Source organism: Rana temporaria, chromosome 6, assembly GCF_905171775.1.
Source record: "Rana temporaria chromosome 6, aRanTem1.1, whole genome shotgun sequence".
Classification (NCBI taxonomy): Eukaryota; Metazoa; Chordata; class Amphibia; order Anura; family Ranidae; genus Rana; species Rana temporaria.
Window position 1 is genome coordinate 108,243,713 of NC_053494.1, and position 20,134 is coordinate 108,263,846.

The 20,134-nt window shown below is 41.4% G+C and overlaps 1 protein-coding gene across 5 annotated transcripts in view; it reads left to right on the forward strand.

Moving 5' to 3' along the window:
* PMS1 (PMS1 homolog 1, mismatch repair system component) overlaps nt 1–20,134 on the forward strand; it is a 140,356-nt gene that overhangs the window by 31,882 nt on the left and 88,340 nt on the right. For all 5 annotated transcript variants that reach the window (XM_040357157.1, XM_040357155.1, XM_040357159.1 and 2 more), the window contains exon 5: nt 6,616–6,779. In XM_040357157.1, coding sequence (XP_040213091.1) covers nt 6,616–6,779 — 164 coding nt within the window. The remainder of the gene's footprint in view (nt 1–6,615; nt 6,780–20,134) is intronic.

Consider the following 20,134-nt stretch of genomic DNA (forward strand, 5'->3'; position numbering starts at 1 on the left):
ACCTGCCTAAAACTTTTCAACTGTACTGTTGAAAAGTGGTTATACTAGGATCATAGAGACAACTTCAGCCATGATGCTGGTATAGATTTTAACAGCTGGCGATCATCTTTTAGGTAGAAGTGATCCGAGCAACTTCACAGCCGCCCAATACATTTTACAGGGATCAGAAGGAAGCCGCCCCCCCACCTGCTGCTGTCTTCAGTCTTTTGTGTTCCACTAGGTAGCCAGGGGCTGCTGCAAGCAGTCAGTTTGGCTACCTGCAGAGGAGATGGAAGAACATCCCTTCCTCCATCTCTTCTGTGATGAGTGAAGATGGATTTCTTCGCTCTTGGTTTCAGTGCTGTGTTCCCTGTGGGTGTCAATACCGCATGTGTGTGAACCTGGGCTGAATGTGGTGCAGATAAGACACCTGGAGCTTATAAGCACTAGGCTAACCCCAGCCAGGCTGAGGCTCGGCAGTGTTTAGGAGTATTTTACTTACAACAGAGGTAAAGTGATCAGTAATGTCCACTGGTGTAGAGACCAGAAAGAAGAATTTACTTCTTAATGTTGAAATACTTTTATCGTTTGGATGTAAACCCTATTCATGAAATTTGAGCTGGGCAAATCTATCTGTAGTGTTTACGTATCTCTTTCCAAAGCCCTAAGTCTCCTGTCTTTTTGCTGCTTGGTTCTTCTGTTATCAGCATGATAAATTCTGACAAGCTCTCCGACACAAGAAATAAAACCAGCCTGAAATTTGTGTCAGGGGAGGTTACTATAAATAGATTAACAGACAGCTGGTCTATTCACGGCACAGCTCTGCACATTCCTTCATTCCTCTGCCTATGTGGAGTGAGGGTGTGTGCCGTTCCTCCAATCGGCTCTCACATAGTGTATGCCAAAACCTCACACTCAGTGGTGGAACAGGAAGAGAAAATTCCAAAGACAGCACATATACAAGTAAAACACATGTAGGGAGATTTGTTTCATCTCTGTGGATCATCTGAGGCTGTTCACTTCACTGGGTATATGTGAGGGTTTACATCTACTAAAAGCTTACCTGATTTGAATGTTGTTTTGCACTTAGATCTGTTTTTTTATATGGTGCCTCAAACCTTGCAAGGAACAATACCATACACAGTTCAAGGTCATCATTGAACAATTCTAGACATCTCCTTTGTCCGATGAATGAATGGTTTCCCCAAGTAGTGTTTAGCCCACTGTAGGAACTGTTTGCCTGCAAGGTTCTTTAGAAAGCTCTTGTGTAAGCTGGCCATTGGCGCCATATCAGACAGGCGGTTTTACTGCTGCCGATACATCCTGGCAAAATCATGGAGGTGGGAAAAACACATTTTCTAGTGAGGGTGTAATATCTTGCTAGTCTAGCTAGCTAGACTAGCCATCCGGCTTTTAAGCGATCCTGTTCCTGGCAAGTTTGGATTGCTCATCTGCCATGACCCTTCAGTCTGCAAACACCCAGTTAAAAATTGAGCCAACAAATCATACTAATTGCATACATTGCAAACAAAAATGGACAAGAGTCCGTGCTCTTGTGAGCTGTTTGTCTTTCTTTGGTTTTAATACAAACTAAGTACAAGGATACTATATGTACTGAAAAATTCATGTGACTGGCATACTGGTGAGCATGCTGGTCCAGAGGGTTTAGTATTTTGAGTCACTGACCCAAAACAAGCATGCATATCAGGACTTTGAGGCCTACTTGCTGCATTATTGTTATGATTTAGTGACATGAGTGATTTGGAATCCCTTGAAGTGGATTAACATCGTAAGCTAGATATCCTATAAAGACAGAGGCCCAGATTCACAAAAGAGATACGACGGCGTATCTCCTGATACGCCGTCGTATCTCTGTTTTAGGGTCTTCCTAACTATGCGACTGATTCATAGAATCAGTTACGCATAGTTAGCCCTAAGATCCGAATTGTGATCTGAATTACACTGTCGGATCTTAGGATGTAATACCTCGGCTGTCGCTGGGGGGAGTTTGCGTCGTAAACCAGCGTCCGGTATGCAAATTAGTAGTTACGGCGATCCACGGCGGTTTTTCGCGTTCGCTACGTCGCTGCTAGTCTAGTTTCCCGTCGCAAAGTTAGTCGTCGTTTTTGCTGCCCTAACTTTACACAGCACACGTATGTGCTGTATAAAGTATGGCCGTCGTTCCCGCGTCTAAATTTGAAAATGTTTTGTTCTTGCGTAAGACGTCCGGGAATACGAAAGTACGCTACGCACGTCGCCATTCTAAAAAATTACGTCACTTCGCGCAAAGCACGGCAGGAATTTCAAAACGGAGCATGCGCAGTAGGTCCGGCGCGGGAGCGCGCCTAATTTAAATGGCACACGCCCCTTTGAATTACGCGGGCTTACACCGGAGGCCGCCAGCGTAAGTTTTCATGCAAGTGCTTTGAGAATCATGCACTTGCGATGAAAACTTGCGGCGGTGTAAAGTATCCATGCTATACGTTACGCTGCCGCGATTCTACGTGAATCTGGGCCATAGTTAGGAGTGAGAACTCAATGGCTTCTCAAGGCATAAGTCCTTCTATAATTATATCCTATATACATTCTGCACCTAGGCACCACAGTAGTTTAAAGTTGTCAGTGATGATTACACATAACAAGTAATGAAATGTAATTGTAACTCACAAGTTGAACATATATAGTCCTAAGCCAGATCTCTGTTGCCTTGTCAAAGTTAAATCATTTCAGGTTAATGTTAAAACGAACACAGTCAGAGAAAACTGCAGAGGGGCTAGATAAAGATGTACTAGGTGCAGGTGATTTACAAAGATGGCAACAAGTAGGAAGCTTCCTGTTCATATGAGTGCCACAGAACTAAGTCTTAACAATTTAGATTAAAGGCCATTTGAACTTAAAATGGAGTTCCACACATTTTTTTTCCCCCCTAAAATTCTTAAAATAAATAGAATTTTTTTTTATACGCACCTTAAAGGGAGGTTGCTATGCGGAAGTAGATCTTCTGCCTCTTCTTCCACCGCAGAGGATCTTCAGGCTCGTCCTACGTTGCCATGTCTTCTTTTGAATGAGCCACGCTGCCTTCTGGGAACTGTGTGTATCCCAGGAGGCAGCCACCCATTCACAAAGCGCTGTGCGAGTCGCGCATGCGCAGTAGGAAACGGGCAGTGAACCCGTAAGGCTTCACTACCTGTTTCCCTTAGTAAGGATGGAGGCGCCAGGGCGATCGCCGTTGTGGGACCGACATCGCGGGCGACTAGGTCAGGTAAGTGTCCTTATTAAAAGTCAGCAGCTACACTGTTAGAAGCTGCTGACTTTTTAAAAAAAAAAATCGTGGATGGAACCCCGCTTTAAGCAAAATATAGGGTAGAAGCTTTTAACATAGTTCCAAAAGCTTAGATTGACAAGTGTTAATGCTTAAAGTGCCTTGGTTTCTCCCCAGCAATGGCCAGTGGAGGGGAGCAATCAAGTTACTGTAAGCATTAGCACTTGGCCGTCTAAGCTTTTGGAATTATGTTAAAAGCTTCTACCCCATTTCTGGCTTATGTTCAAATGGGCTTTGAAGAGAGACTTCGCCAAGAAGGGATGTGATTTTATGTTGAAAACTAGATGAGTAAATCCTGGCTTGTCAGGAACAAAAATGATAGGATAAAAGGTTTATCTATTTAGATGTGTGGAAAAAGTGACTATGACTATTGAGTGTATGTATACACTGTAGGTATGTGTGTATCTATAGATAAATAATTAATGTGTGTGTGTGTGTGTATATATATATATATAATATATATATATATATATATATATGTGTGTGTGTACCGGCAGTGCCCATACCAAGCATTTGAGCAAGTCCCCCCAATCGATACTTTTCGGTGCGATTTACGTCAATAAAAAATGAATGGGAGCAAATCGCAGTGCAAAGAATCACATGTGATTTGACCAGGAATGTGGTGTAAATTCTGTCCGAATCGCATGCGATTTCCCGCCACTGCTGTGTGTGTGTGTGTGTGTGTGTAGAAAGGGATTAAACCGCCATCTAGTGGGCAGTATAAGAAATGTTAGAATTCACAGTACATATCTGGCCACATGCCAAATAATCTACAAAGTAGAGCTGCACGATTAATCATTAAAAAAATCGAGATCTCGATTCACCCAACGATCTTAATCTGGGATTTCCACGATTCATTCATGTAACAAGTGCAGAGCTGTTCTCTGCTCACTTACAGCTGTCAAAAAAAAACAACCATTATGTTTATCAACATTGCTTAGCTCTGAAAGATATTGAGAAACATTGTAACATTTAGTTCTTTAGATCAAAGGGATAAACTTTGATCTGTAAATGAGGGCACTTTAACCACTTAAATTATTTATAAAGGCAGAAGGTTTTTTATCTTGATGCATTAATATGAAAAAAACCTGTGTGTAGCAGCCTGCCCAGTGCCCCCTAATACTTACCTGAGCTGCCTCTGTCTAAGGAGACACAGCAGCGGTGATATTGGCTCCAGTGGCTGTCGATCAAAGTCAGCTAGCCAATCAGGAGAGAGAGGGGGCAAGGCCGAATAGCAGCTCCATGTCTGAATGGACACACTGTGCTGCAGCTCAGCTCAGGTTCCCCCATAGCAAGCTTTTTTGGTCTCATCACTGTAAATGTCTTTGTGCCAGAAGGTTTGAGGCTTGTCTCTGTGCTGTTTGGCGTATTGTAAGCGGGATACTTTGTGGCAGGTTAATACTTCTGATCAGCGGGTTGTACTTCGCTGATCAGAGATATAGAAGTGTTCAGCAAAGTCTGCTGAACATTTCTGATATAAGTTTATGGTCATTGAAGTGACCGTGAGCTTATAGCAGAGGGAGAAAAGAGGTCCATACAGTGTACGGACTTGGCCACCTGCGGGCACTTCTGTAGGTCCGTATGGCATACGGACATGGCAGTGAAAGGGTTAAAGGTGGAAAAAGTTCTGAAATTATTTATCTTTTGTCTTTCTTTCGGTGACATCGCAGGCTTCGGTTTCAGGTAAGTGATGCATAGTAGCCCATTATGCTTTACCTTTGCAGGGAAATAAAAAGGAAGTAAAACCCATCAGGGTTTACTTCCTCTTTAACAACCAATGACGTTTCAGCTGCCAGTGGGGATTTCCCTTCCCCACAGTGGACCTGCACTGGCTCCGCCCCACTAGTGCCGGCTCCGCCCCCACTAGTGCCGGCCGGCCCTGCCCTCTCCCGCTCCGTTTTTTGTGTCCTCCGGCGATGTGCTTCTCCTCCTCTGGCTCTTCTGCGGGTGGCTGTGAGGTGACAGATCTGCCTGCCTGGTGAGTAGTGTGTCCTACACTGAGCCAGGCTTTGCTGCTGCAGAAACTTGGAGGGGGAGGGCAGGTCTGCTGGGTGTTATAGTGCAATGATTGGGTTCCCAAATACCCCCTTCCCCTCCCCCCTCTCCGCCTAAAATAGTAACCCCCTCCCCCTCTCTCCACCCTAAACAATAACCCCCCTCCCCACCTTTCCACCAAAAAAAAAAAGTTAGTTATATGAATGTAAATAAAATAAAAAAAAATGTAATTCGGTATCGGCGAGTACTTGAGAAAAAGTATCGGTACTTGGTCTTAAAAAACTGATTATATATATATATATATATATATATATATATATATATATATATATATATATATATATATATATATATATAATATATTTTATTTTTTATTGATGAAAAAGTGGTATACAGCTATTGACAACGATACATTGATCAACATGACCATACAAACAGCCATCAAAAACATAATACAGCAGTGTTATTGTTACTACAGTGCCACCACTTCTTCTACCCTCAAATTTCTATACTGAGTTACTCACCCCACATTCAGTCCCAACAACCTGTCCATGACCAGGTCCACCGGAGAAAGCCCGGCGTATCTAGCCACGGAGCCCAAAGAATCTCAAATTTCTGTGTACTCCCCCTGTGTTGGTATATAAGTTTCTCCATACGTAGCATATCTCCTATCGTACCAATCCATTCCCTCGAGGTCGGAGGGCTCTCTAATTTCCAGTAAGCCATAATCAACTTTCTAGCCTGAAATAGCACTCTTTGAACAGCCTCCCTGGTGTACACCTCTATCACAAACTCCTCCAATACACCCAGTAGGCACACCCTGGGGTCCATAGGTATAGATACCCTGAAATTGACAGTAATCACCACCTCGGCCCAGTATTTATGTAGTTTGGGGCATCTCCACAGGAGGTGAATAAGATTTCCATGGTCGCGCTTACATCTAGTGCAAGTGTCCTCAGTCTGCAACCCCCATCAACTGCAATCTATGTGGTGTATAGTATACCCTCAAGATGATGTATAATTGAGTGAGCCGCTGGGCAAACTGGTAAATATAATATAATATATATATATATAATATATATATATATAATATTTTATTTATTTTGGTGGGGTCAAAAGACCACCTGTGACCTTGTATGCATAAGGAGCCCATATGAATGCATTGTGTAGAGTAGCCATTTTGAACTTGGATGTGCTGATCCCTTTAGATTTCTACATATTGAATGGTGCCATACAGTTATTTGTTTACTCTGTATTTTTTTTGAATTTAGTATCATTCCGAATAATACATTCATATTCCTTGTTCTTATCTACTTCAGGAACTACAGTCACAGTCTTACATTTGTTCAAGAACTTGCCAGTAAGAAAACAATATTTTTCCACCACCAAGAAATGTAAAGCAGAGCTCAAACAAGTTCAAGACCTTCTAATGGCATATGGAATTATTAAACCAGGCCTTAGGATTGTGCTTGTACACAATAAGGTTAGTAAGCTTATCTGCCTGAACTGATCTTATTACCGTCATTTGCTTGCAGTGCTATAACAACCCATTACATTATAAAAGAACACTACCTTTTCATTATTGAGATGTCCTGTATACAACTACACCATCCAGCCAAACTGTAGCTTGCTGTTGGCAAAACCTCATCCTGGATCAGACCGAAAGCCATAGTGCACTCAAGTAAAATAACTGTGCATTTGGGAAAACCCTATTAAGAATCTGATGACACATCTTGTGTCCATTTTAACCTTGGTTTGCTTTGTAACAAAACCAAACGCAATCCTACATATGACAACACCTTATCGTGCATCTGACAAAACCTCTATACATCCAGAAACATCATAAAGCTGACAGGACCCCATTGTACCTTTGACATAATTTTAAATATGCACTAGAGGGCACACTTGATAACAGTCATGCTGAAGTTTCATAATTGAGGCTCCTTTATCTTTCATCCTCCTGAATCAAAGCTTATTACAAAGATGTTATGTGTTATAGCCACAAGAGGGTGCTGGCGAGTTTCATTGAGATGAATTATGTTACTACATGGCAATGTTCTCTAACTTTTTTTCCCCAACCTGTGTGCTCTAACCAGTTAGAAAGCAGTTGCTTTTGTAGAAAATAATAGAGAAGGACTTTGTTGGCTCTGGTTAAGGGTAAATCGTTACATTTTATTCTTTAAATGGTATAGCCTTTTTCAGTTCTGAAATAAGGCTTCAGAACCTCTTTGGCTGCCATGATTCTGTAATCTCTACCCCTTTATCCTTTATGTTCAAACTAAGCTCAAAACCTAATTTGCAGGGAAGAGTAGAACCTTGTGTCAATTTTTTATTCAGTCTGTGTCCTTAATGCCTAATTGTAATATATTTTTTTTAAATCGGCACAAGAGACAGCACTTGCATTCAATGAGAAGTATTGGCACCTGATTCAGAGCTAAAGAGGCTCCTTCTGCAATCCGGTCCGCAGCAGCCCTGAAGGTGTGTGAACAGGCTCCATTGTGAGCCGGGCACACCCTCCTGTCATGTGAATTGGATGCGGGAAAAGCTGCATTCAATTCGCATACTGGCTGGTTTATAACATTACCAGCATATGCCTCCAGTGAGCTCTTTTAATTCAGCTGGTGGTGGGTTCACGTGTTGGTGTGGTGGTTGATAGAAATCATTTTATAAGAATAGTGGTTCAAGATTTTGAAACTGCTTTTAACACATATTTGGACAGTTTCATCTATGCACTTTTATTTGCATTCATATAACCTTTTTTTTATTTTATTATTACCCAAGAGTTTTTTTGCACAATATATATGTTTAGCACGATTAATTTATAGAGTCATTTATTATTTTGTGGGTAGAACACATATACACACTATGTTTTAAATGAATTACAGTTATGATTTAGCACTAGTGCTGTTTTTTAGTACATTTAAGTATATCTAAGAGAAGGGGAGTCTGTTTGACTTCCAGGATTGGACAATCTATGAGTGTTACTGGAGATATGCTATTTATTCCATTTAACAGCACTGCCATTTATGTTTGATCCTACTAGCCCAAAGTCCCAAAAAAATGGGGTACTGTGTAAAATCTACATAAAAACAGAATGCAAAGATTTGCATCAGAAAGAGCCATGGGGTATGAAGTAGAGAGGAGACATTGCTGGAACTGGCAGCACAGTAGTTGTGGTTACCTGCCGTAATGTCCTGTATGGTGGTCTTACAGCCGATCATTGGTTGCCTTAAAAGGGGGCGATACCTGAAAAAAAAAAGGAAGCTTACCTGGGTCTATATAATAAAGCGCTTTTATTGCTATATTTTTATGCAGCCGTATCCTCTGGTGAGTGCTATTGGTGGAAGTTTATTTGCATTATATACTTTATATGAACTGGTGGAATTCTTTTTATCACTATTTATATATCAATGAATGAACTTCACCAGTTTTGGCACTGTATTTGGATGAATTACTGTATATACTCAAATATAAGCTGAGTTTTTTTGGTGCTAAAAATGCCCCCCTCGGCTTATACTTGAGTCACCTTTTTGCACCTGATCTCCCGGACCTTGGGGACCCAGTACTGAACTTGGCACACTTGTAGCCCCATTTATCCTCTATAAGTGTGCAAAGTTTGTTGTCCAGGGGATCTACGGCTGGGGAGCACCAATTATTTTTTTTTCAAAGCCGGGCACCCCTTCCATAGACTCCCTTGTTAAACGTCAGTCTAGTAATGGACACAGCAAATCATGGGCACAGCCAGGCATGGGCACAGTGAGGCATGGGCACAGCAAGGCATGGACACAGTGAGGCATGCACATGGACACAGTGAGGCACAGTGAGGCATGCAGATGGACACCCTAGGCTTATACTCGAGTCGAATGGTTTTTCCATTTTTTTGTGGTAAAATTAGGTGCCTCGGCTTATATTCGGGTCGGCTTATACTCAAGTATATACGGTACACGTTTAAAAATGTATTTGATCATTTATTTGTATTAATTCTGGGGCTGCACTTTATACTTACTAATCTTAACGTTATGAATTTGAGCAGTGGTAGATAAAAGTAATAGTAACACCACAGGAAGTTGGCAAATCAGTAGACATTTTGTAAGGTTTGAATCTCTGGCTTGTATTACCATGGTCACTGCTATATTCAGGCAAACCATATTTACGTGACTGGAAGAAACGTTTTTTTGCTTTGATGCAAGATCTGAGAAATCTACAACATTAGTATCTGAAAGTAAAGCCCTAACACAGGCTCTGCTCCAAGAAGAGATAAGCTACTCTTCTCATCCTACAATGTGACATCAGGAGCCAGAACTATAAGCTTAGTGTTGGGCTGATGTTAATTCGGCCATCGGTAGCAAGTTAGAAGTAGCTGCGGGAGAAACAGCGGAGCCACTAATGGTCAGATATAAAATTGATGCAATGGCAGCAGGACCCCTGGGGGAACCCTGCTATAAGTAATGCAAATTTCCACCAACTATGGGCCAGATTCACAAAGGGGATACGACGGCGTATCTCTGTTTCTATCTATGCGACTGATTCATAGAATCAGTTACGCATAGATATCCATAAGATCCGACAGGTGTAATTGTTTTACACTGTCGGATCTTAGGATGCAGTACCGCGGCCGCCGCTGGGGGGAGTTCGCGCCGTAAACCAGCGTCGGGTATGCAAATTAGGAGTTACGGCGATCCACGACGGATTTTCGCGTTCGCTACGTCGCCGCTAGTCTAGTTTCCCGTCGCAAATTTAGTCGTCGTTTTGGGTGCCCTAACTTTAGTCAGCAATCGTATTGCTGTCTAAAGTATGGCCGTCGTTCCCGCGTCGAAATTTAAAAATTAACGTCGTTTGCGTAACACGTCCGGGAATACGGAAGTACGCTACGCGCGTCGCCGTTCGAAAAAATGACGTCACGGCGCGCAAAGCATGACGGGAATTGTGAAACGGAGCATGCGCAGTAGGTCCGGCGCGGGAGCGCGCCTAATTTAAATGGCACACGCCCATTTGAATTGGCCCGCCTTGCACCGGAGGCTGCCGGCGCAGTTTTCATCGCAAGTGCTTTGTGAATCAGGCACTTGCGATGAAAACTTGCGGCGGTGTAACGTATCTACGATACGTTACGCCGCCACGATTCTACGTGAATCTGGCCCTATGTTCATTAATGCGGTCCAGGGCATGGTGCTTCATTTATTTGGCTAGCTGTTAATCTGTATGTAAGGCAGAACCTAACTTTACTTTTCGAAAACACCGGCATTATGTGTGTCGCTCATTGAATTTAAAAGCAAATTTAATAATTAGTAGGAGACAGCAGAAGCAGCTTACTTGGAGGCATGTTTTTTTCTGATTAAAATCTCAGCTGAAGCCACCCAGGAGGAAGCACTTTGAGTTGCTCCCATTTCAGCTTGAGCTATTAGGAGCTGTAAACATGTTTTTTACCATACGTGGTAATTAGAAAAAAACATGTACAAATCTCTGCCAGCTTGCTACATAAGAATAATATATGCATATGCAATATTTCATATTTGTCTGGCAGAAAAAAAAAGAAAATAGTTTTACATTTTTCAGGGCTAAAATAAACGACAAAAAAAATCCAATCTGGATTCCAGCAATAGACAGATCCAGCATCAGGATAGTAAGGGCTCTTTCACACGGGCGGACCGTATGTCCGCTTTTTCATCTATCCGTGTACGCATGAAAAAGGGACATACATTGGTCCCTATGAGATTGCAGGAGTCAGTGGATGAACATCCACTGACACCTGATCTCACCCGGTTCCGCAATCATCCGATTCTGCAGACGGAGGAAAACCCTATTTTTCCATCTGTCTGTGGATCGGATTGGGTGAACACGGACAGATGGTACATGTTCATCCTATCCCCCCCCATAGAGGAGAGCGGAGAAAAGACAGGGCGGTCCCTGCACAGTGTGCGGGGACCACCCTGTCATCCACCGGCTCAGCGGGGATTCACGGGGCGGATCATCACTGATCCGTCCCGTGTGAAAGAGCCCTTACTCAGCAGCTCATGTTTTATGCAAATACAAATATGAAATATTGGAATCTTTGGGTTGTTTTTTTAACACTTATAGTGCAACTGGTTCAGCTTGTGATATATTTATTTATTTAAGAATGCGGGTAACAAAGAGCTTGTCTGCAACATTTGACCTGTAAGGCAATATAAAAATGTCAAGGTACAGTGTGTTATCTTGGGGGGGAACATCAAAAAGCATTTGGGTGGGTGGCACCTGGTTTAATAGTTAGCGAGTGAGGAAAAAGGGGGAACGCCTCCGCTATCAAAATAAAAAGTATGTTTCAGATCTCATGGAGGGTACGACATCAGGTGGGGGTCGTCGTTTTAATACCATTGGGTGTATTAGAACCATTGTGCTATCAACTTTTCAGTTTAAACTGTACTCCTCTCTGTTCTGACTTAAAATAGTAATGTGTATCCTGTTGATTACAGCGGTGTCTTTACTTCAGAGAGCAAAGTTTTGTTATTACTGATTGAACACAAGAGGTTGGTAGTGAGCTGTCGTTACACTTAATAATATCCTTGGCATTTCTGTGTGCTTTTAGCACTTCGTGACAGAGTATTCTTACAGGTGCAGGCGTGAAAAAAGGATGACGAAAAAAATCCATAATGTGTATGTTGGCAAAAGAGGACAGGGATGGTTAGGATATTAGTAATATAAATCATATGATAACTGCAGTCCTTGGTATAAATGTAGCTGCTGTGCAAGGTAACTGTGCCAGGAAGCTGAACGAGCACAAAGTTCAGCAGTGGGTTCCTATTCCATCTGTGGTGTAGGAATCTTGATGGGGAAGCTGGCAGCCCCTCGGGTCAGCATTTACTTGAAGATTGAATATAGTGTCAGCAGGTCAAAGCTCCAGAGATAAGCTGCTCTGAATTTATGTCAGGCAGAATTATGGCCTAATTCCAGAGTACAGGTACGTGCGGATCTGCACTACTTTTATTTTAGCAGAAAAGTTTGCTAGAATATTATCATGAGAAATAGGTCTCCTTACTAGTTTTCAATAACTAATTATTTGCGTAATCATTTCCATAACATTTCACTATTGCACAGCATTTCCAAAGGGCAAGTAGATGCAACTTCCTGTTCAATGTTTGGTCCAAATGCCATTTAATGGATAATTAAAAACAACAATATCTTGATTTAATGAAATTCTTTCATAAAGTAAGAAAATAACGATGGGCTTTGGGCAAAAAAGTAAGTGTGTGATTCTCTGCAATCATTTGGGGTTATCTTTTAGTGATTTAGGGGTTATGTTTTATTAGGTTTGTTGCTTACACTTGAAAACTTGCAACTTAGTGGAATTTAACCGTTCGTTCTTAAATCACCCCACCTCTGATTTGTACCATTAGTAAGGAAAGAAAAAAAGACATTTGGGAGCTAGTAGAGACTGGCGGCGTGTTTGCACCTGTGGGGCAGATTTCTATGCATGCACACAAATGCCACTAACTTCTGGTAGATGGCCACTTTAGTGCCCCACTGCATTTTTGCACATGTGCGGATATCTGTGGCTTAGTAACACACTGGCTCCTGGGATAGCTGTGCTGTAGCAATCTCAGAAGACAGCAGTGTCTGGCCTAGGCTGGAAACCTAGAAGTGCTGCCTTGCAAATATAAATAAAGTTTTTAGCATTTGTGTTATGCCCCGTGCACACGATCTGGCTTTTTCCCAGCCAAACTAACATCTGAATTCCGACGGAATTCCATCGGAGCAAAAGAGAACATGTTCTCTAGCTAAACTCTGATGGAATTCATTAGAATTTCCGATGGGTCATACACACGGTCGGAATTTCCGATGGAAAAAGTCAGTCTGACTTTTTCCATCGGAAATTCCGATCGTGTGTACGGGGCTCAAGAGGGCGTGGAGGGACAAGACATCGCTGTTTAGGTGAGTTAAGTTCCCCTCTAACTGCCTCCAGTAGAGGTGCACCGAATGGAAATTTTGGTGCCAAAGCCAAAAATGCCTGATGCACTTGGCGGAAAATGACAGTTTAACATTTTTTTTATATTTAATTGTATTATATTCAACTTTTTAATGAATACTGTGAATTTAAATGAATATGACGTTATTGTCGGCCATTATTGGCACCTTTAGCGCAAGAAAAGTTCAAGAAAATGTATCCCTTTTAAATTTCATGTATGGTCCGTTGTACTTCCATTGTGGTGTTAAAAATCCTGCTTTTTTGGTCAGTAAAAAAAAAAACGCACCTTCCGTTTGAAAGTCATTAAAAATTCAGCAAGAACTAATCAATAACGCACCTGTTTTTCCGTTTTTTTTTTTAGTCAGAGGACCGGTGGAAAAATCATGTGCATTTTCTCTTATAGGCAAAATGCCGATAACACCATTTTCACCTCATATGTTTTGGCTGCCAAAATTTTGGTGCATCTCTAGCCTCCAGGTCTGGATGGACATCATATGATGTCTCCTGGACACGGCGTATGACAGATCAGTGTACCTGGACGCTGCCAGTACCATGTGATTGCTGTGAACAATCACAGCAGACCACATGGCAATTGTACGCAATGGATGGCTTCCATTCATAGCCATTCATTGTGTACTATTGTGTTGCTCGCTGTCATTGGTCACACTGATCACATGGTACAGACAGGACCAAACACAGCCCATCAGTACCATGTGATTAGTTATGGCTAATCACAACAATACACACTGATGTGAACGAATTCATTCATAACAAATTGTTGCTTATAAAGCCACATGCACACGATTGTACTTCCATCTGACTTTTCCATGGATTTTTGTGCGACGGGGAGTTGACCGTGAACTTGGTATGCTTACACACGGCAGAACATTTTCAGCCAACCTACACCAAACCACATGGTTTTTCAGCTCTTTACCGGCACCCTTTGGTCAACTTCTGCTATTGTTGTCTGATGTTTATCATTGGTTTCGGAGCATGCGTGTTTGTACTTTTGATTTTTGTCTGATGGATTTGTGTACACATGATCGGATGATCCGACAGAACATATGTTTGTCGGACAATTTGAGAGCATCCACAGCCAACATTTGTTGTCGGAAATTCCGACAACAATTGTCCGATGGAGCATACAGACGGTCGTATTGTCCGACAAAACATGTCCGGCAGACAATTGTTGTCAGAATGACCGAATATATATTTTGGTACAGTGTTACTATGCTAACACTGGACTTCCTTGGTCACAGCATGTAAAAACTATATAAAAAAAATTATATATATATATTTCATACTGTCAGCAGTCCGTGTCCCTGATCGCCACAACACCAGTTATATGATGACACCATACTGCACTTGTGACCGTATGTAAAAAAATTGTGAAAAATTATTCATATATAAAAAACAAGCTGCGCAAATGAACATGAAAATATCCAAGAAAACCAATATAACCAAGTAAGTGAATGCATATATTGTTGATATTCCTGATATCGTAACACAAAACAGGTATCCCTATTTGCAATAAATTCTAATGTGTCCAAATACAAAATGAACAAGTGAATGTTCTGTTTTTCAAAAAAACACATCAGATGATGATCAAAAAAGGCAAAAGATGTACAGTCCTCCCATAGGTAAGTTGGTGACTTCAAACCAGAGCAAACCAAGGAAAAGTGATGTAATAGGAAAGAAATCCTCCACCTTCTATATAACTGCCTCTTACCGAAGATGAAGATCCCAACTAGAGATCTTCTGTAGATGTATGGCCTATAACCCGGCCTAAGGGTCTATGCGACTGGATGTCGTTTCTTCCGCGATAAATCGTTCCCCAACCACTCACAAGCAGTCATGTATGATCATAGCCAGGTGAGGAAGGAAAGAAAGGCCAACATAGCGTAATCCAGTAAACATTTCATATATAAATTGGTTAAAATTGCACTTACACTGTGAAGATAAAAAATCGCATGTGAAAATTGTATAGCCGGCCGGCTAACACAGCCCGTTCACTCCGGGACTCTCTTGTGTAGAGGTGACGTCAGCACGCCGCTTCTCCCTACGTCGTGTCGTCAAAAACTCTTACTAAATACCCCTTGGACTGTCTACTTTCCAAAATGGCACCTTTTAGGGAGTATTTGTACTGTGGTTTCATTTTCGAGCATCAGAAAATGGGAGTACATTAGGAATGATCTATTGTCAAATACAGTGCCATAAAAAAGTATTCACACCCCTTGAAATGTTACACATTTTGTCATGTTGCAACCAAAAACATGTATTTTATGTGATAGACTAACACAAAGTGGTACGTAATTGTGAAGTGAAAAGGAAAATTATAAATGTTTTAGAATTTTTATACAATTATCTGAAAAGTGTGGTGTGCATTTGTATTCAGCCCCCCTGAGTCAATACTTTGTAGAACCACCTTTTGCTGCAATTACAGCTGCAAGTCGTTTTGGGGATGTCTCTACCAGCTTTGCACATCTAGAGCAACATTTTTGCCCATTCTTCTTTGTACTATAGTTCAAGCTCTCTCAGATTGGATGGAGAGCATCTGTGAACAGCAAAGTCTTGCCACAGATTCTCAATTGGAATTAGGTCTGGACTTTGACTTATCCATTTTAACACATGAATATGCTTTGATCTAAACCATTCCATTGTAGCTCTGGCTGTATGTTTAGGGGCATTGTCCTGATAGAAGGTGAACTTCCGCCCCAGTCTCAAGTCTTTTGCAGACTCTAACAGGTTTTCTTTTAAGATTGCCCTGTATTTGACTCCATTGATCTTCCCATCAACTCTGACCAGCTTCCCTTTCTGAAGAAAAGCATCCCAACTAGGGCTGAAACAACTAATCGATTAATCGACAACTAATTGATTATGAAATTAATCGTTTACAATTTTCATAATTGATTAATCGGCCAGTAACATAATGGGGTTAAAAAAACAAAAATGTGCCTTTTTATAGTACAAAAAAGCAAATCGCTACTGTAAATATTACTTTCACTGTCCCACAGTAAAAAAAAATGAACCCCTTACAGTAGCGAATTATTTGCTCTTTTTGTACTTATTTTAGTTTTTTTAACCCCATTATGTTACTAAACATCTCAGGCCTGGTTTGCACCTCTGTTTTTTGGTGCTTTTTGCAGTTCATTTACATGTTTTCCTATGGGACATGTTCACATCCATGATTTTTTTTCAGCTGCTGCGTATATGGAAAGGGCAAGGACTTTTTAACGCAATAGGCGCCTGCGCAGTCAGCTCTACATGGCTCCTAGTCTGTGCGCAGGCGCCCCATAGAGCCGACTCCCAGTTCGGCTATTTTCGGAAACTCGTGACGCGCCTTATCTGCCGGGGGGAAGTTTTTATCAAGCACGTCCATCATCTGGGCTAAGTCCCAGGTGACATTGGGTCGCTGCATATGAACGCCTACTCCCGCGGGAGTGAGAACCCGGAAGTCGGGTGAAAAAGAACAATAATACGGAATGTACAGTGAAAAAAAAAAACAGCACACTGTACATGTCGGAAGTATGCTGTATGTATTGGTATATACATGTTTTTAGGGTGAACCTCCGCTTTAAAATCTTTGAGCTTCCAACAGTTGGTCATGTGGAGAGGGAGCTAGGCCTCAAATGTGGATTGCACTTTAGCCTGTGGACCTCGCAGACCGAAAGTAGAACAGCACAGGCAGTAACACTTATGCAGTAGGAACTTCATTTCTTTATTACTACTGCTACTTTTACTTCTACTCTTGTCTATTGTCAGCTTTTCTTTTCTTTTTTTTTTTTTTTTTTACTTCTGTGGCTAAAGAAAAACTGTCACAAAATTGGGTAATTTAAATTGAGTATGTGATGAAAAATGCCAAGCCAATCACTCACATACAGGTTCACTTTGCACATTGACATAGACAAAAAATAACTATCTTCAGAAAAACAAAAGGTAGGAATCTGAAACAAAGTTTGTAAAAATCCTTGCAATGTACATAGACCATTCAGAGGGGAATGTTTTTTTGTCAACAAAAGTGGAGTTACTCTTTAACCACTCAAGGACCCCTTTACGCCGATATACGTCGGCAGAATGGTACGGCTGGGCACAATCACGTACCTGTACGTGTCTCTTTAAGCCCAGCCGTGGGGTCGCGAGAGCGCTGCCGGCGACCCGCTCACCACTCGGTCCGAAGCTCCGTGACCGCGCCCGCAGGACCCACGGACCCGATCGCCGCCGGTGTCCCGCGATCGGTCACCTGAGCTGAACAACGGGGAGAGGTGTGTGTCTGTTCTTCGTTTTTGGCAATGACATTGATCGTCTGTTCCCTGATATAGGGAAAGATGATCAATGATGTCACACGTCCAGCCCTGCCCCCCTACAGTTAGAAACACATATGAGGTCACACTTAACCCCTACAGCGCCCACTAGTGGTAAACAATGCATTTTTATAGCACTTTTTGCTGTGAAAATGACAATGGTCCCAAAAATGTGTCAAAAGTGTCCGCCATAAAGTCACAGTCACGAAAAAAATCGCTGATCGCCGCCATTAGTAGTAAAAAAAAAATTATTAATAAAAATGCAATAAAACTATCCCCTATTTTGTAAACGCTATAAATTTAGCGCAAACCAATTGATAAACGCTTATTGCGATTTTTTTTTTTTTTTTACCAAAAATAGGTAGAAGAATACGTATCGGCCTAAACTGAGGGGAAAAAAACTTGTTTTCATATATTTTGGGGGATATTTATTATAGCAAAAAGTAAAAAATATAGAATTTTTTTCAAAATTGTCGCTTTATTTTTGTTTATAGCGCAAAAAATAAAAACCGCAGAGGTGATCAAATACCACCAAAAGAAAGCTCTATTTGTGGGAAAAAAGGACGCCAATTGTGTTTTGGGAGCCACGTCGCACGACCGCGCAATTGTCAGTTAAAGCAACGCAGTGCCGAATTACAAAAAGGGGCAAGGTCCTTAACCTGCATAATGGTCCGGGTCTTAAGTGGTTAAGCTCTGAAGATGTCAACTTTTCCTGTAAAATTAGTAAATACCCCCACTCTTTCCTTAACTTTCTTTTTGGTTGTTCAATATACAGTGTGAAATCACTAACGAATAGGAAGTCTCCGAAAATAGTAAAAATAGTAAAATCAAACTCAGATTGTAGGGCTTGTTCACACCAATGCAAAAACAAGCAAGTTTGATTATGTCTTATTGTTTCAGTTCACACCAATGCTCGTCATAATTTATGAGCGCTGAAATAAAATTAGACTGGATGCATTTTTAGGAACCTGTTGTAAAATTAACTAAATCTATGGAAGATATCCTCACTTCTTCAAATCAGAAAAATAAAACATTTTCAAAAAATGATGGAAATTGTAGTTCCTGAACAACTGGAGGGCCATAGTTTGGAGACCCCTAAAGACCTTGCTAGTTGAGCTGAACCTTTGGACTACAAATCCCTATTAGTCAGCTGTAGGGGGTAAACCCCTTGTGCTCAAGGGATCCTGTCTCATGAGGAGCCAGAGCATCAAGGGGACTCCTGGCATGGCTTTACACTTCAGGCCTCGGACTGCAACTTTTTTTTTTGTGTTTCCTTTCATAACCATGACCGGTGATTGGCCCAATATTGTGGGCTATGTGATGTGGCAGATTAACCCTGTATCTTTTGAAATTCATTATAGAAGAATTTTATGGATGTCTGTGGTGGGAGTTGGGAATTTATCCCCACTCTTCTACCTGTACTCGCCTCAAATACCTTATATGGGTACCACACCCTGTCTTTGTTCAATTTTAAAGTGCTGTATATATTTTTTTTTGTCTTATACGCTGACTGCGCTTAATTGCTTTCAGTTTTTCTTTCTTACCTGACATTTTGTAATTTGAAAACTCTAACTGCTTCCTGCCTTCCTGCTCACTTGTTCCAGGAGGATGTACCCATATATCCTCCCAGAACTGCTTCTTGTGCTCTGCCCCAGGGGCACATCGCAGTGCAATCTCTTACCAGCTGTGCCTACCAGGCATAGCTAATTACTGATCGCAGTACTGGGCTGAGACCAACCTGCTCCAACCGTATTCTATGCTGAGCTGTCAGTCGTGGCTTCACTGTAGTGGCTGGTGCAGAGGACACGGACGACAACAGAAACCCCATAGTAAGTCACTTCCAATTCATTTCACAGCCGCTGTCGTCTGTGTCTTCTGCAGAGCTTCTGCCACTGGAGATTGGGTCGTAGCGGGTCAGATCGGCTTCCATTTTTGCTTTACAGGGATAGAGAGGTTAGTGTTAGATCCATGGGGTCTATAGATGCAGGAATTTTCATTTTTTCATGGACTTGCACTTTAAGTCTTGGTTAGTGACAACTCGTCTCTGCTTTTGCTGTCAGGGGCTTTAAGAGTGCAATATAGAAGTCCTTTTTGCTAAATTATTGGGAAGTCTTATTGGGTTAACATTTTCACAATTTTTCATTGAGAGGTTTAAAATCCCTTATCTTGTATGTCCTATGTTGTTTTATAATTCTTGGCAATAACCCAGACTTTAAGTAGGCATGCTGAAAAGCAATAACTTGCCATGGATATTTGTCATGGAAATTTGTAGCAGATTTCACAGTGCAATCTTAGTTAAAATGTTCAGTTCATGGCAAGGTCATAGGTCACAGTCATGTACAGAAGACACCTGCATTCTGCTGGGATAGGAAATAACACTCGTATTTGTTTTCAGCGACAGAATACTTTTGTACAATGCACTATAGGTGTTGATTACTATACGATGTACATTTTTACACATCCGCCTAAAGTACTGTACATTTTTTTTTTTTTAATATACATTTTGGAACATTTACAGTGATCGAACTGCAGTTTCAGTATTTTTGGTTCTAATGAAAGTGTCATGGAGAAGGGTCTATTTTGAACATATTGTTAATC